At 36.9% G+C, this 18514-nt stretch overlaps 1 protein-coding gene across 2 annotated transcripts in view; it reads left to right on the top strand.

Annotated features, from left to right (window-relative positions):
- BRWD1 (bromodomain and WD repeat domain containing 1) overlaps positions 1-18514 on the top strand; it is a 118278-nt gene that overhangs the window by 83713 nt on the left and 16051 nt on the right. For both annotated transcript variants that reach the window (XM_037042969.1, XM_037042968.1), the window contains exons 33-39: positions 760-832; positions 1730-1768; positions 3594-3740; positions 4703-4855; positions 10423-10589; positions 15259-15485; positions 16905-17072. In XM_037042969.1, coding sequence (XP_036898864.1) covers positions 760-832; positions 1730-1768; positions 3594-3740; positions 4703-4855; positions 10423-10589; positions 15259-15485; positions 16905-17072 — 974 coding nt within the window. The remainder of the gene's footprint in view (positions 1-759; positions 833-1729; positions 1769-3593; positions 3741-4702; positions 4856-10422; positions 10590-15258; positions 15486-16904; positions 17073-18514) is intronic.

The following is an 18514-nucleotide window of genomic DNA, read 5'->3' as shown; positions in this document are numbered from 1 at the left end:
AAATCCAAGGTCTAGCCCAGTCTGTTCTAGTGAATATGTTTTCTGTGGTGTGGACAAACTTTCAACCTGTTATCTTTTAAAATTAGTGATTTCTGCTATATGAACTTACATGTCTTTTCCCCATAGCTCTAAAAATTCTGTGAAAGAATGTATTACAGAATACAATTTATAAACTGTGCCATTATTTTCAGTAGGTAGCAATAAATTGGGGAGTAACTAATTGTACTCTGTCCCTCTTTCCAGGAACATGTGGACTTTCCCAGAACTTTCTTCTTTTTTTCTTCAGGAAGATCATATACCCGTTTTCATCTTCTTTATGCTTATTCCTACTTTAGGCTTCTTTATGTGTTTACAGTTGAGGTTAAGGTGTAATTTGCTTTATTTTCTTCTTCCTTTTTTCTTCTATCCTCTTTTATCTCAAATCAGTCATTTTTCTGGTAGCGAATCTCTGTGATTATTACTATTGATGATACTTAGAAAAACTCATCTGTGTAGTCATCATCTGTTATTTCTGGATTACCAGCTAAATTTGCATACATACTTAACTGGGGAGAGGGGAAACCCTCTTACTTTCCGTATTCTTAGTTGGTCAGTTGTTTCCATAGAGGATGGAATAAAAACCTGATATTTTTCTGCTTGAAATTAAGTATGCCCAGTTAGGCAACTATTTATATCTAACCAGTAGTTTGTTTGAATCTTTGGCAACAATAATGACATCTATATACTGTTAAAAGAAAGAATTATTATTATTTTTTTTAGGAATCAAGACTGTACAGATATCTCAGAACTTTCTATCACTTCTGAAAATGATGAGCAAAATGCCAAATCTCTGGTATGAAGTTTGTCAATTTTACAGTGATTTTTGTTAATTTCAAATGGTAACTTGAAAATAGTGAAGGAGAAAATGTTGATTTCCTATGTCAGTTCTTGCTATATTCCAATGAATTATGAATATAGGGCACTTGATAAATGTATAAATGTTGATTATCTAGGTGGTCAGTGATGCGATTTGTTTTAGCCAGTAATGTCAATATATCAAACAAAATATGTTGAAGTGAGTAACTTCAGTGTGGAATGTGTTCTCTTTCCAAATTTAGTTTAAGAAAGGTGCATTAAAGAAGTACCTTGGGAATATTTTTTGTAAAACCAATATCTGAGAATTGAATCTATTTGTAATTAAAAATTAATGAACTTGACCATGCTCCAGGTACCCTAAAGTTCTTCACTCAGATGGTCTTGAAGTGTCAGTAAGGTGACTATCAGCAATGTTGAATTCCTTACAGAGTCAGGCTGTCAGACTCGGTGGCAGGGAAGATATTCCTAAAAAACAGTGGGGTGTAATTTCTACACAAACTTTTATTGTGATACATCGATTCTCATGCTGGTTTATATTGAAATAAAAATGGGTACAGACTTAGGGAATAAGAAAATACGGAGATGTGAAATACAGGCATTATAGGGGACTCCATATGAACAGATATAAAATGTAAATGAAAAGCTGCATTTCATAGCTGTATTTTCGAATTAGTGCCTGTTGTTAGGGAATGTAAAGGGTTGCTAAGGATGTTTGGTTTGTTGGAGTCTGCCTGCTGCAAAGATCATGTGATACAGTCTGTCTTTGGAGATTTTAACAAGTTATAACCTTGTCTTTCATACACTTTTAAAATTAAGATTATTACTTTTCTAATGAGAATATTAACCCTTAAAGTGCTCTGATTTTTGTTTCCAGGATGATAGTGATCTCCCTAAAACATCTTCTGGAAGGAGAGTAAGTTAATCTGCCTGATTGACATTTGTGGTTTACTTATTCTTTATTTAAAATCAACCTCAGATCTTAGGTGTTGTCTTGGGGAAGTTAGGGAATATAGATAGGGAATATTTTGTAAGAGAAAGAGGAGCAATCAATGAAAGCTGGATAGTTAGGGTTTACTAGAAGAGTTGGGATTCGAAGCATGTTCTCAGAATGAGATGGAGTGCGAACAGTCAGAAAGTAGGGGGTATTATGATCCCAGCTGAAAAAGGAGGGAAGCATGGCGGGTCATTGGACTACCAAGGGCCTAACTGGTACCGAGGTTTAATGTTGGAATGAGCGAAGCGGCTGTGTCTGTTTGGGAGAAGATTATGGTAATATCAACAACCAAGGTTTTTCTTAAAGTAGAAAATCAATTGCATAGCCAAAATAGATAAATAGATTTTGAGGGATAAGAAGATAGGTAGTAGCCCTGACTGGTGTGGCTTAGTGGGTTGGGTATTGTTCTGCAAACTGCAAGGTCACTGGTTTGATTCCAGGTCAGGGCACCTGCCTGGGTTTCGAGCCATGGCCCTGGTTAGAGGCCTGTATGAGAGGCAGCCAGTGGATGTTTTCTCTGGCACATCGGTGTTTCTCTCCTTTTCTTTTCTCCTCTCTTCCCTCTCTCTAAAAATAAATAAATAAAATCTTAAAATAAAGGTAGTGAAGGATGTGAATTAGGAGTCTTGCAAGAATCTAGGAGTAAAGGATGGGAACCTAGTCAAGGATAGTGTTGCTTGGAATGCAGAGGAGGGGGAAAAGATGAGACCTTCGAAGGGAAAAAATTAACTAGCATTTGGTGACTGAAACTTTTTTTAAAAATGAGGATTAGAGAAAAAAAGAGGATCAGTTGAGGGATGTATGGAAATATTTCGGATATTGTGTAGTTAGAATTGTGGTATGACCAGCAGAACTCTTGAAGTTCTAATGTAATATGTTAGTTAAGGTGATCTGAAAATGCTAAAAAATGTTAACGTTTTAAATTTTATCTAAATGGTGCTTGTACTTAAGTTTTTATAACAGTTTTCATAATATGCTTGTACCAGATAACACTGAAAAGTTAGACTTGAAGTACTGTCAGCTGATTTGTCCTCTTCATGTGGTTCTCTCAAGTGATTAGTACTCGTTTAGAATTTGTTTGCTATGACTGCGTTAGCAAATTACAAATCTAGTGGCTTAAACAACAAAAATATTAGGTTACAGTTCTGTAAATTAGAAGTTTGACATGGGTTTCACTGGGCTAAAATCAAGGTATCAGCATGGCTGTGTTCTTTTCTGGGAGCTCTAGGGTAGAAGTTGTTTCCTCGCATTTTTCAGCTTCTGGAGGCCCGTGACCCCTTTCTTCCACCTTCAGGTTAACCTCTTCCGGTCTCCTCCTCTGACCCTCTGCCTCCCCCTTGTAAGGACCCTGGAGGTTACATTGTGCCTACCCTGATAATCCAGGACAGTCTCCCCATCTCAAGATTATATCTGTAGTCACAGATACAGATTACTTTCTACCATGTAAAATGACATACCGGTAGTCACTCTGGGATTAGGTTCTCGGGTTTAGGGTGTGGCTATCTCTGTATCATTATTCTGCCTACCACATTATCCAATGTGGTATTTCAGAATCTGTGATAACATTTTCTAAACACGAGAGAGAAATGCTGGAGTGAAAAATGTTTCTAGAGTAATATATGTGACATTATTGGATTTTTACAGAAGAGTGGATTTTTTCCAAGTGGGTAGGAAAACAAATATCATATTATGGTGTCACTTTCCAACATTGAAAATACTTTTAATATTGTGAATATATTTTTAGGTCCATGATTGGAAAAAAAGGAGTAGCAAATCAAGCAACTATGTTGAAAGCAACTGGAAGAAGCAGTGTAAGGAACTAGTGAACTTAATTTTTCAATGTGAAGATTCTGAGCCATTTAGACAACCTGTTGATTTGGTTGAATATCCAGTAAGTTGCCATTGTTTGACTGTTTGGGTCTTTTCTTATATTGTGTAGAGGAGATGGGGGTGGAAGTATTTAAATTAAACTTTTAAAGAAAAAGATGTCTAGGTGTTATGCTAGCTTTTTCTCTTACCACTGAGTCAGTTACAGGATGGTGGAAGGCCTTTACACCACGCCCATTACCTAAGGAGGCCCGACTCCAGGGAGACGATGAGATAAAAAGTGCCTGTCTTGCCCTGGCCAGGTGGCTCAGTTAGTTGGAGCATCAGCTCATGCACCAAAAGGTTGTGGGTCTGATTCCTGGTTAGGGCACATACGTAGGTTGAGGGTTTGATCCCCAGTTGGGGCGCATATGGGAGACAGTTCATGTTTTTCTCTTACATTGATATGTCTGTCTGTCTGTCTGTCAGTCAGTCTGTCTCTCTCTCTCCCTCTCCCTCCTTGCTGTGCACCCACCTTCTCTAAAATCAATAGGCATATCCTCAAGTGAGGATTTTTTTTTAAAAAGTGTCTCCACTCCAGTAATAGGGGAATGGAAGATGACCCTCTAGGGGGCATGCTCACACCTCTCCCTGGCCCCCTCCCCCGACCCCCAGTCCTGCTGCCTTTGCCTTTTCTTCTGCTAAACTCCAAGAGCCCTTCATTTGCTTCTGTAATTTGTTTCCCGAGCCTGCACAGTGCAGCTGGCTCACTTCTACTACCTTTGTAACTTCCTAAATAAACTTTCTCTTATAGTTTGGGGAGTTGGGGGACAGAAAATAACCAGTCCATGTCTTACTACCAAGTACAACATTTTGGTGTATTTCTGACCTTGTCTCTGTGTGTGGGTCTTTTAAAAAAAATTAATGGTTCTTAAGCTTCTGTTTGTGTTCTCTTCTATAACTTGGAATATCTTAGAGATCTGATGCATTTACATTTCTAAAATCAGGAATGAAATCTTTGGACTAATTATTGTTTTTAAAACCTAGGACTACAGAGATATTATAGACACTCCAATGGATTTTGGGACAGTAAGGGAGACTTTAGAAGCGGAAAATTACGACAGCCCTTTGGAATTTTGCAAAGACATCCGGTTGATATTTAGCAACGCAAAAGCATATACACCAAATAAAAGATCAAAGGTAATTTAAAGCTGGTTTATAAGAAAAAAGGGGGTGATCTTTATAAGAAAAAAGGGGGTGATCTGTGTGGGTGGTTTTCTGCTGGCTGGTAGAGGTTGGAACATTAGAAGTGAGTGAGTAGAGCAGGACTACTATTGAGAATAGTTTCTGCCACTGACCAAATGTCTGCTGTTGCTGCCTCACAACAATTAATGTTTATCTTTCCTAAAGTTTTATAAACAAATGATGATCGGGGGTGAGGGCCTCACTGAAAAATGAACAAATTTAAATTTGATATGTAGAATGGGAAAAATCTACATTTTCATACATACGGGAATCTTGAAAAGTCGGTTGAAACTTCCCGATAGAGCTGGAAGAATATTGAAAGGAAGAGAAGGAACGTCCGAAGGTGGGAGTGGGATTACTGATGTAAACTAGTATTTTGGATCCCAAGAAGAAGCACATGAGCTATCTGATTATTTAAGAATACAAGTATGGAGTACATTCCTAAATCTTTGTTTAAAAGTTTATTCATTGGATAAGTTTTGAGAACTTGTTGAAGCATAATACATATACAGAAGAGCACATATGCTGTCAGGGAATCTGTGCAAACAACACAAATTCGTGTGGTCAAGGTGCTGGGTAATTTTTAAAAACAGCATTGATTTGAGAAGATTTTAAAGTAAAGCGCTTGCTTGATGCAGCACTTTCTGTCATCAGTGACTGTCATTACTAAGTAACCATTTTGTCTTAGTTTCACTTTCAGTACTTACCATCAGACTTCCCCTGCATGATCAAGTCTTGTCTCCATTTGAGAACGCTTACCATTGCTTATCGGATCAGTTTAGCATGCAGGTCTACGTTTTTTAGGCTTGCGTGTCAGTAGTCACCATTTGTGACACCGTTCCTTTCTAGAGAGAAAATAAATGTCCTTCATGTCTTTTTTTCCCTTGTTTTAAACACATTTGAGGATTTATACTATACAATTAACCATTTACAGTGTAGGATTGAATGGTTTTGAGTATATTATCAAATTTTCAAATTGTTCAGTCTGTGAAACATAAAATGTGTAACTACTCTTGAGTGTACAACTTAGTAGCATTAATTACATTTACAGTATTGTTTAAGCACCACTGCTGTTTCCAAAACTCTCCTCACGCCTCACAGAATCTCAGTAAGCATCAGGCGGTAACTCCACACCCTTTCCTTACTTAGCCTGTGGTAGCCTCTGTTCTACTTTATGTTTCTAAGAATTTGCCTGTTCTAGGTATTTCGTGTAAGTTGAATAATACAATTTGTCCCTTTGTGTCTAGCTTATTTCACTTTTTCATAATGTCTTAAAGGTAGGTTCATCCATGCTGTAGCATGTATCATAACTATTTTTTTTACTGTAATCTTTCATTGTATGTGTTGGGTGGGTATATGACATTTTGTTTATCCATTTATCTCTTATGGACACTGGAGCTATTTTTACTTTGTGGCTATTGTGATTAATGTTGCAGTGAATATTGCAATACAGGTATCTGTAAGAGTTCTTGCCCTCAATCTCCTTGGGTATATACCTAAGTGTGAAATTGCTGGTTCATAGGGTCATTGAATGTTCAGCTTTTCACGGAACCACCAAACTGTTCCATCATGGCTGTATCATTTTACATTCCCACCAGCCATGTGTGAGGATTCCAGTTTCTCCACATCCTTGCCAACAGTGACCATTTTTTAGTTGTAACTGTCCTAGTGAATGTGAAATATTATCTCAAATCACGTGTGTGTTGTTGTTTTTTCTTTTTTAAAAAATTGTTATTCAAATGAGTTTTTAAGGATTTTATTTATTCTTTGGAGAGAGGGGAAGGGAGACAGAGAGGGAGAGAAAGAAATATCGATGTGAGAGAAACATCGATTGGGTTGGCTCTCATAGGCCCACAGCCTCGGACCTGGCCCTCAACCCAGGCATGTGCCCTGACTGGGAATTGGACCAGTGACTTTTTGGTTTGCAGGCTAGTGCTCAATTCACTGAGTCACACCAGCCAGGCCTCTCATAGTGTTTTGATCTGCATTATTCTTGTGGCTTATTACAAATCATACCTGGGATATATTTTAATCAGGTATGGCAGGACATGCAGATGAAATGACTGCCAGAAGGGGTAAGTTTATGCTGACAGATTCCAAAAACAAGGAGGCATGACTCAACACGTAGGGCCATGTTGGGATGGACCAGCATTGGTAAGTAGGCAGAGGAGAGGAATGGGAAGATTATAGCACAGAGCCTATAGTATTGAGGTTTTTGCAGGAAGGCAAGGCGCAGGGCAAAGTAAAGAGTTTTTAGGATTGGCTATCTTGAATATTCCTGGTAGCTCTGGGTTACAGGGGTGGTCTCTAAATGTCTGGTTCCTGGCTCTGGAGTGATTAGGATGAGAGGAATGGAATATTGGCTTGGTATGTGAGAATTTGATAAAGAAGTTAGGGGTAGGGACTCTGGATTGTCTTATATGTTAAAGGCATGCTTTTAAGAGAATCCTTTGCTAGTTCTAGGAATTAGCTAGCTGCGTGAAGGGCAGTCTCTCCAGAATCAAGTTTCCAACTGGTTGCAAACCAAAAGTTCACTGGTTTGATTCCCAGTCAGGTCACATGCCTGGGTTGCAGGCCAGGTGCCTGGCTGGCAGGCATGTGAGAAGCAAGCGATTGATGTTTCTCCTGCACATCAATGTTTCTCTCCCTCTCTTCCCTCTCCCTATAAAATCTTTAAAAAAAAAAACTGAACAAACCACAGAATATAGTTAATACACTAATATTGACCTCTTTTCATGTGCTTATTAGCTGCTTGTGTATCTTCTTTGGAGAAATATCTAAGTGCTGTGCCCATTTTCATTATTTTTTAAAGATTTTATTTATTTATTTTTAGAGGGAAAAAGGGAGAAACGTCAGTGTGTGGTTGCCTCTCATGCGCCCCCCCACTGGTACCTGGCCTGCAACCCAGGCATGTGCCCTGACTGGGAATTGAACCAGCAAACCCTTTGGTTCGCAGGCCAGCATTCATTCCACTGAGCCACACCAGCCAGGTGCTTTGTCCATTTTCTGTTTGGATTTTGTCTTTTTGTTGAGTTGTGGGAATTTGTTACTATGTTCTGGATATTAAACCCTTGTCACATAAATGTTTTCCAGGTATTTTCTCTCATTCTGTACTTTGTCTTTTAACTTGTTCGTAATGTTTCTTGATGTATAAAAGTTTCTCATTTAGATGATGTCCATTTAATCTTGTGTGTGTGTGTGTGTGCTTTTGTTTGTATGTCTAAGACTCCATTGTCAAATTCAGTGTTGTAATGATTCACCCCCATGTGTTCTTCTAAGAGTTTTGTAGTCTAGCTCTTATATTTAAGTTGTTGATCCATACTGGGTTAATATTTATGGTGTAAGGTGGAAATACATTTGTCCCAGCACCATCTATTGAAGACACTATTCTCTTCCCATTGAATAAACTTGGCACCACCTGAACTCAGTTCTGTCATTGCATCCTTATGTATGTATATGTATGTCTGCCTGTCTGTCTTTTTGTCAGTACCACAATGTTTTATTTACTGTAGCTTTGTAGTAAGTTTTGAAATCGGGAAGTGTGAGTCCTCACACTTCTTCTTTGTCAATGTTTGGCTACTTGGGGTCCCTTGTAATTCATTGTGAATTTTTTGGAATGGCTTTTGTCATTCTGAAAAAGTTCTTTGCATTTTTGATAGAGATTGCATTGAATGTGTATATTGCTTTGCACAGTAGTGACATCTTGACAATATTACGTCTTCCTCTTTCTTAACAGGGGATGCCTTTTAATTTATTTAGGTCTAATGTCTTCCAGCAGTGCCTTGTAATTTTTGGTGACAAGTCTTGACACTTCCTTCGTTAAACTAATTCCCAGTTTATTGTTTTAGATGGTATGTGAAATGCAGTTGCTTTCTGAATTTCTTTTTTTGATTGTTCATTGTTGATGTATAGAAACACAACTGATTCTTGTGTATTGTTGTGCCCTGTAATTTTGCTGAGTTCATTTATTAGCACTGATAACTTCTTGTGGATTCTTTGAGTGTTATATATAGAATTGTGTCATCTGTGAATAGAGATAGTTTTACTTGCACCATTCCAGTTTGAATGCTTTTTATTTCTTTTTTATTGTCTAATTGCTCTGGCTAGAATTTAAAGTGTGGTGTTGAATAGCAGTCATGAAAGCAGGCACCTTTGTCTTATTCCTGACCAATTTCAGTCCTTGGGCGGGGGGAGGATTTTCAGTCTTTCGCCATTGTGTATGATGCCAACTGTGTTTTTCATACGTTCCCTTCTTCATGACAATTTTAGCATCCATTTTTGTTAATGCTTATTTTCAATTCAAATATATTAATGAATTTTACATAAAAGCTAATGAGAAAACATGAAAATGGTGATAAAATAATCAGAGGTTTCAAACAGAATGAGAAAAAAATCACCCTTGTTAAAATTGGTGATTTACATTAAACTTCAGGTTTGAATGAAAAGAATACATCTAGTGTATGCACAAAATATTGGAAATAATTGTTAAAGATTATATATAAAAGATACTAGCAGGGATTACAAATTTCACATATTTTATACTTATATATTATACATAGGATGCATATAAGAAATTGAGTTACTCACATACTTTATTTTTTAAAGGTTCTCTAGTGTTAGACTCTCTCCACTCACCTCTCCTGTGCATCAGAGTAGTTGATGTTACCTTCTGAACACTGGGTTTTTGTACTAACTTTCAGGAATGGTTGCGGATGAATCAAGAGTATTTTCTGTAAACACATAGCTGGACCAAGTGTTACTTATAGTAGCACTTAACACCACATTACTGTTCTTTTAAAGATTTGATGTCATTTAATTATAAAAATTGTTAAAACAATCTTTCATATAAAAGTTTTAGGGCAGCCCTGGCTGGTGTAGCTCAGTGGATTGAATGCAGGCCTGCAAAACGAAGGATCGTGGTTTGATTCCCAGTCAGGGCACATGCCTGGGTTGCAGGCCAGTTCCCAGCAGGGGACACACGGGAGGCAACCATACATTGATGTTTCTCTCCCTCCCTCCTTCCCTTCCCCTCTGCTTAAAAATAAATAAACAAACAAACAAATAAATAAATCTTAAAAAAATAAAAGTTTTAGGGCATATTTTCACCCTTCTACTGGATGCAAGTAATTCTGTCTGTAATTCATATTTAGTTCTGTATCAAAGGGAGTCACATTTCACGTAGACACTGGTGTAAAAGCTCCCTTGTTTCAAGGAGACACTGCCCTTGTGCTGCCCGAGTAGCACCCTGAAAACCAACTTCCCATCTAACTTTCAGAAAAGGACGCTTTGCTAGGCTTGTACATGGAGATGTGAAAATGGGAAAGCCAAAATTCTTTCTTTCTTGCAGGCTCTGGGAGATGTCACTGAAGGGAAGGGATGGAAAATAAAGTCAGTAACAGCTATTGTCTGTGACAGTACTATAATACAATAGATTGCAAGTAGCCTCAATGATTATAATCTTATTTAGAAAAGTATTTGTAAAGATATTTTGTGGTTATAGTTTTGCTTTCATATCCTTACAGATTTACAGCATGACTTTGAGACTATCTGCCTTATTTGAAGAAAAAATGAAGAAAATATCCTCTGATTTTAAAATTGGTCAAAAATTCAATGAAAAACTTCGAAGAAGCCAGAGGTTCAGGAGACAGCAAAATTGTAACCAGGTCAATCAGGCTAACAGAAGTATCAGGTGATTTGCCAGCTTTGTATGCAATATTGTAAAATTTCAGGTTGTGATACCATCTTTAATTTTATTATGATAAAAATTCTCAATCATTGTATAGTATATTCAGAGTAGTCCTTTTTTGGCTAGAAAGTGTTCCATGTGTATATAGAACTGGTGCATTGATTTGTTATTATGTAAATTTATAAGCATGCAAATTTGGCAACTAAATATAAGGCAGTTAGGTGTGGATTTCCTTGAGTTTATTCATCTTGGAATTTGGCCAGCTTTGTGATGTGTAATATTTTTCATCAAATTTGGGTGGTTGTCAGCTGTATTTCTTCCAATTTTTTTACCTTTTTTTCTCTTTCTAGTGTTGTGGTTATACGTATGTTGGTGTATGTATAACTCTGGTGCTCTCTTCATTTCCCCCCCATATTTTTCCTTTATGTTTTTTGGACTGGATAATCTTTATTGACTGACGTAACTTTACATTCACTGGTTTCTTGTACCAGCTCAAATCTGCCCTTGGGCCCATGTTGGCGTATTTTTTTCAGTTATAATTTTCAACTCCAGAATTTTCATTTTGTTTATTTTCTGTAATTCATCCCTCTTTACTGATATTTTCTGTCATCATATTTTCCTTTAATTCTGTAAACATGAATTTATTTCATTTTCAGATATTTATAATTGTTGACTAACATATCTGGTCAAAAAGTTCAGAAACAGCTGAAGTAAAACCAGTGAATTTAATGAAGTAATAATTAGTAAGTTTGTTGTGCAAAAACCCAAAAGACTTTGTAAACCAAGAGCATTCAAACGAAAACATGGAATGAGACTCAGTATATTGTTAAGAAGCAGTTTATGGAGAGAATTGTGACTGTTCTTCCTGGTGACCGACTATAATATTCAAATTTTCAGTGTTTACCCAATGATAGCTTTGGGAGACAGTGCAAGTTTTGCTTATGATTTCCAAAGGCATAAGCAAGAAGTGATGTAGGTCAAGTTAGCTGTGCAAAATAAGCTAAATTAAGCTTTATTTGTATGGCTAAACTGGTTTTGTCTGCTCAGAATTTTCAAGGCTTGTTGCTGTTTGTTTTCCATCTGGGTCCTTTCAGAGACAGTTTCTGTTGATGGTATCTTTTTCCTGTATATGGACAAACACTCCTGGTTCTTCATATGTCTTGTAATTTTTTTTGTTGAAAACTGAGCATATTTATTTATTTTTATTTATTGATTTTTAGAGAGACAGGGAGGAGGGAAGGAAGAGAGAGACATAAATTTGTTGTTCTAAATTGGTATCTATGCACTCATTGGTTGCTTCTTGTATGTGCCTTGATCAGGGATCAAACCCGTACATAACTTTGGCATTATCAGGATTATGCTCTAGCTAACTGAGCTACCCAGACTGGGCATATTTAATTATATAATCTGGCAATTCTGGAAATCACATCTGCCCCAGGTTTTGTTGTTGCTGTTTGTAGAAACTCTGGATTCTGATCCTTCTCCTTTAGTGATAGAAGCTGCTGTTGGTTTTGTTCAGTGAATTGACTAGACCAATTTCAGCAGAGTTTGTCTTCTTGCAGTATTTAGTCACTAAAGTCTCTGCTTCTTTTTAAAAAGTTAAAAAGAAATTTTGAGCCTGTTTTTCTAGATGTCTTCCCTTGCTCAACATAGCTCATGGATTAGAAATTTGTGTTTAACTACTTTAGGTAATGCTTACCCCTTTTCTGAAAGGTGTCTGCGTGTGATGTAGGGAAAACTTCATCACACACCCAAATGACCTTGAGTTTGGGTATGTCTGGGTTGACTTTTTGCTTATATTTTACCAGACCCAAGAGTCTCAAGGTCAGCCAAGGATGTATATATAACTGGATTCTCTCCAGTCTTTCTTGAATATGTGTGGAACCTTCTGCATCTCCAGGAAGATTTTTTAAAAGGTTTTATTCATTTATTTTTAGAGAGAGGGAAGGGAGGGAAAAGAGAGAGAAACATTAATGTGTGGTTGCCTCTCGCACACCCCTGAAGAGAGACCTGACCTGGCCCACAAACCAAGCATGTCCCGAGTGGGAATCGAACCGGTGATCCCTTGGGTCTCAGGCCAGTGCTCAGTCCATTGGAGCCACACCAGAGAGGGCCCCAGGCACATGTTTTAAAGACTCCTGGGACTATGTCCTTCACTAAATCTCCCCTTTAAATCTGGCCGAATTCTTTCCTGCTCCAGCTGTGACACAGCCTCAGGCAGCCGCTGGCCTTACTGAATTGCCAGTGGTACCGTGTGGTGCGTTCAGTGCTCGGGAGCATGCAGCTTCTCTGTGGGGCTCCCCTAACAGCCAGCTCTCTCCGCCTGCTCATCCTGATCCTCAGGGCTGTTGAGCACAGAATTGGGGGTGTGTATGTGTGACTGGGAGCAGCCCCAAGTCTAAATGCCAAGGATGCCACTGTTTTTACTTAGGTTCAGAAGTTTTTCTTCAGTAAACACTTTTTAATTTATATGCCTTTGTTTTCCTTAGTTCTGAAATGGTTGTTTTGGATTATTTTGCCAGTCATATTTTTGTTTTTTGGGTGAGACGATTTGCTAACATACTCTAACCGCTCCCCCATGTTTAGAATAATAGAGCCTCATTGAAAATATAAACACTCGGTAAAGCCCCTGTTCAGCCTCTTTGCAGTCTAATTCAAGTACATACAGTACACAGTAGTATGAGTCCTTCTTCTAACATCTTTTCTGCCCACATCTTTTTTCTAACTTTTTATTTTGAAATAATTTCAGAATTACAGAAAAGTTGAATTCAGAAAACTACTGTATGTTCTTTATATTTTAACTTGTGTTTCCTTTTAAATCATTCAAAAGAATATTTCTGACATCATGCTTGTTTACCCCTAAATACTTGGTGTGGATTTGCTAAGAATAGGTTTTAATCACACCTTACAGTTCAATAGTTNCAGTCTAATTCAAGTACATACAGTACACAGTAGTATGAGTCCTTCTTCTAACATCTTTTCTGCCCCACATCTTTTTTCTAACTTTTTTTTTTGAAATAATTTCAGAATTACAGAAAAGTTGAATTCAGAAAACTACTGTATGTTCTTTATATTTTAACTTGTGTTTCCTTTTAAATCATTCAAAAGAATATTTCTGACATCATGCTTGTTTACCCCTAAATACTTGGTGTGGATTTGCTAAGAATAGGTTTTAATCACACCTTACAGTTCAATAGTTAACTCAATAATGTTCTTAGGGCAGTTTTCCCCCCTAATCTAGGTTATGCATTAGCTTTTAGTTGCTCTGTCTCATTTAGTCTTTTTTAGGCTGGAATTTTATTTGCAACTTTGCCTTCTTGGTTGACATTTAAAAAAAACTATATGTTATTTTATAAAATGACCTTGAGTTTGGGTATGTTTATTAGTATATGAGTTTTATTTTTATTATATTTCAAAACTCTACTTTGTTTGAATCATGAAAGAGTCTTAACAGTTGAGAACATAGGATAAAAAAGGAAAGCTTTCACTCTTGAGGTATTACCAGCTTGTCTACTATTAAAAATTAAGTTTATGATAAATATAAGCATGTAATGATTTCTTTTTGTTACTTACTGGTCTATCCGCTAGTTGATACTATATTAGAGGGTAAAATTTTGACATAACAAGCTTGAATTTTCTTGATCATCATGATATTGTAATTTTTTTAAAAGAATTTATTTTTATTTTTAGAGAGAGGGAAAGAGAGGGAGAGAAACATCAGTGTGCAAGAGATACATTAGTTTGTTGCCTCTAGCACACCCCCAACTGGGGACCTGGACTGCAACCCAGGCACGTGCACTGACTGGGAATTGAACGGTCAACCTTTTGGTTCACGGGCTGACACTCAGCCCACTGAGCCACAGCAGCCTCAGCACAATTACTTTAAAAAACTGTGGTTATCTTTTAGCTGAAATGCTTTATACTCCAGAAAAGCCCTTACCCAGATCTATAATGTAAATGCAACAATTAACTTGTTTTATTATACTTCTACTATTTTCCCCATGGCTCGGGCCAAACATGGTGTGAATTGGCACATAGATGTAAACAATTTGGTTTTAGAAAAAATAGCCTTTTCGTTCATCTTTTTTAGTTGAATTTATTAGGGTGACACTGGTTAATAAAATTTTAGGCTTAAGGGGTACAATTCTATAATCAGCAGATGTGTACTGTGTGTTCACCACCCCAAGTCAAGACTCCTTCCATCACCATTTACCTCCTCGCCTTTACTTTTTCCTACCATTCCCACCCTCCTTTTTGCCTCTCTCTTACTTGTGTTCAAGTTTTGTTGATTTCTCTTCTTAATCTTATAGTATGTTTAGAAACATAAATAGTAGACTAGAGAAAAAGTTGGGTCATACTAAGATTCAGATTCATAATGTGAAAGATGCCTACATCACATACTGGCTCACCTAAGTATTTAATCCAAAGAACATGAGATATTCAATGTGATTTTCTCTAATTCTGTTACTTGGATCATTTGTTCATTACTTCAGTTTGTAACAAAATGATGTCAAATTTAGAGTAAGAATATTAATAGTAATTCATGCCAGAATAAGATGTTATTAATGAATGTTTTGATCTAAAATTATGTTTTGATTAAAATAATAATACACTTTTATTTAGGCATTTTGTTTTGTTAAATGTTGTTTCTTTTGTTCATCTCTTTGACCAGAAATATCAAGCAGAAGCGTTTAAAATCTCAGACAAGAGTAGTTACTGAGCTGGTGGGTTCTCCTACCCAGTCTACCTCAAGTCAGGCAGCTTACTCTGCAAGCCACAAGACAAGTGCTAGTGTCTCTTCAGGCGTTGCTTCTGGCGACTCTTCAGATTCAACAGGATCATCAGAAAGGATAAGAAGAAATAGAACTGTCACTCTGACAAATGGTTCTGCCTTATCCGGTGAGAAGGGGAGCATTGTGTTAGTCAACGGCTGAGCGCTCAGGTGTTGAACACTGCTAGTTACTGTGGGTTTGCAGGAAGGAATAACTATGACATGGCCTTCACAACTCAAGGAACTTGAAGTTCAGTGGGAGACAAAAGTAACAAACACGGAGCAACTAGAGTATGTTTGATAAGTATTGTTCTTTGCAATTGGTACTACCACATTTTATGCAAATTTGAATCCTCCACATTTTAAATAATTCGATATCACACATTGTATGCAGTCTTTGGCATTTAAGTTAAAAAATTTTGACATTTAAGTAAAAAGAGGCATGGTACTTACAGCTGATGACCTAGTAAATTCTAAGTTATGTTATTGTTATTTGGTGGTATAACTAGCTGATGCTAACCCTTTGCTGGCATTGTGTGGGTAAGGCTGTGGTGTTTATTTCGGAGGTGTTGCTCTGAGTGATTTTGGTGAGTTGTGATGATAATATAATAATAATTGTTGTAATTAAAATAATAGGATCAAGCAGGTAGAATGTAGCCATGTTTAAGAGACTGGCAAGCCTTGCAGAAGAGTCCCTTAATTGGGTCTCTTGTTGAGTAAGGGAGTCACATGAATAATTCTGTTTTAAGAAGATGGATCATTCTGGAAGTGATAAGTAGGGAAGAGGAAGAATCTGGAAACAGTCAATGCAGTAGGTAGTGGAATAGAGTAGGAGCAGTCAAAGCAGACAAACAGCAGAGTCATTTCAAAGGAAGAAACACAGTTTGGTGACCAACATTTTTTTAACACATCCACTTTCTTCTCTGACATAGAGTTGGGTCATGTAATGGTGTAAAATTTGTCTTTTAACAGTGTTCCCATTCATTTTGATGAAGTTTTCATTTTGTGTTAGGCATGTAAGAAATAAGTCTGGATGGAGTAATAGGAATTTGAGTTTCCTGTCTTGTGCTCCCACTGGGGCATACACTTGTTTATTGGGAATATAGGGGGGAAACAACCTGTGCTAATTAAATTGTTTATCTTACTTTTTCCATTTTTTTAAAAGCATGTAAAAATGACCATTCGAATTCCTAGATTTGAAATGATAGGTCTTTTCTGTTGGAAATGCCTGTTTCATAACAGAAGGAAGTGGGATAGCGAGGCTAATTAAATGTTTAAATGCAAGTTTGTTTATTAAATATATAAATTGAATTTTCTGAAACCAGGAGTAATGTTACTTTCAGAAATAAGAAAATGGACTTGATTTGGTATGATGATTATGTACCTTTTGATGCTAAAATTTTATCAGCTGTTCTTTCAAATAATTTTTAGGAATATACTCTTAAGTATTTTAAGAATCTGCTCCAAGTCTTCTGTTGTGAAATAACTGCTTATGTGTGTAAAGACAGAATATAGGTAATAAACTGTTGATGCTTTATTTTTCTTAGAAAGTGAAATGGAAGATTCCTTAGGTACCTCTTCATCATCTTTAGCTTCAAGTAGTTCTGAGGAAAGCAAAGAGAGTTCAAGAGCTCGTGAACCCTCTTTACGTGGGAGGCTGGCCAGAAGCAGCAATCTCAGAGTGACCAGAACCAGAGCTGCCCAAAGAAAAACTGGTAAGAGACTCTCAGTGGTGCTTTGGAGGAATGTACATCAAGAGAATTCAAAAGCTAAACATTAAATGGCTTATTGATTTAATGCATCTACATGTGATTAAATGTTCTTTAGGCTTTTCAAAAAATTGAGGTGTAACCGACACATAACATTTTATTAGTTTCAGGTGTACAACATAATGATTTGATATTTGTGTATATTGTGAAATGACCACAAGTCTAGCTCCCATACATCACAATATATAGTTATGGAAGTTCCTTTTTCATTTTTCTCTTGAGATAAGGACTTAAGATTTACTCTTTTAGAACTTTTAAAAATGCAATACAATATTAACTAGTCACCATGCTGTACATTAAATCCCTGTGATTTATTTGTTCTGCTTGAAGTTTGGACCTTTTGACCGCCTTCACCCATTTCACTGTTCTCTATATGTATGAGCTTGGTTTTGTTTGTTTTTTAGATTCCACATACAAGTGAGATCATATGGTATTTCTTTTTCTCTAACTTATTTCACTTAGCATAATGCCCTTAAGGTCCTAATGTGTTGTTGCAAATGGCAGGAATCTTTTCTTCTTAGGGCTGAATAGTATTCCATTGTATCTGTATATCACATTTTCTTTATTCATTCATCTGTTGATGGCCACTGCTTGTTCCCATATCTTGACTATTGCAAATAATGCTGCAATGGACACGCAGGTTCATAGAACTTCTGGAGTTGTTTTTGTTTTCTTTGGATGAATACCCCAATGTGGAATAGCTGGTCATATGGTAGTTCTAGTTTTAATTTTTTGAGGACTGTCTATGCTGTTTTCCATCGCAGCTGCACTGATTGACATTCCCACTGACAGGAGGCAAGGGTTCCCTTTTCTTCACACATTGCAAACACTTCTTCCTTCCTTTTTGGTACTAGCCACTCTGCCATCTCACTGTGTCTTGATTCACATTGCCCTGATGATGAGTGATTTTGAACATCTTTTCATGAGCACTCTGGCCATCTGTATGTCGTTTTTGGAAAATGTCTATTCAGGTTCTTTGTCTGTTTTAAATTGGATTTTTTTTGTTTTGAGTTATAGAAGTTCATGATATTTTCCTTTGCTCTGCAGAAGCTTATAGTTTGATGATTTAGTCCCATTTGTTTGTTTTTGCTTCTGTTTGTTGCTTTTGTTGGTCAAAGCCAAAATGGGTCTCCTAAGATTCAAAGAATCATCAACAAGGCCAGTGTCAAGGAGTTTACTGCCTGTGATTTCCCTAAAAGTTTTATAGTCTTAAGTTTACATTCAAGTTTTAAATCTATTTTGAGTTAATCTTTGTGTGCGGTGGTGTACGATAGTAGTCTAGTTTCCTTCTTTTACATGTGGCTGTTCAGTTTTTCCTACACCATTTATTTATTTATTTTTAAACATTTTTTAATTGCTGTTCAAGTACAGTTTTCTGCCTTTCCCCC

Source organism: Sturnira hondurensis, unplaced genomic scaffold (assembly GCF_014824575.4).
Source record: "Sturnira hondurensis isolate 20B ecotype Veracruz unplaced genomic scaffold, ASM1482457v3 Scaffold0003874, whole genome shotgun sequence".
In the NCBI taxonomy this organism is placed as follows: domain Eukaryota; kingdom Metazoa; phylum Chordata; class Mammalia; order Chiroptera; family Phyllostomidae; genus Sturnira; species Sturnira hondurensis.
The sequence above is the reverse complement of the archived record's forward strand: the minus strand, read 5'-3'. Positions and strand labels throughout refer to the sequence as shown.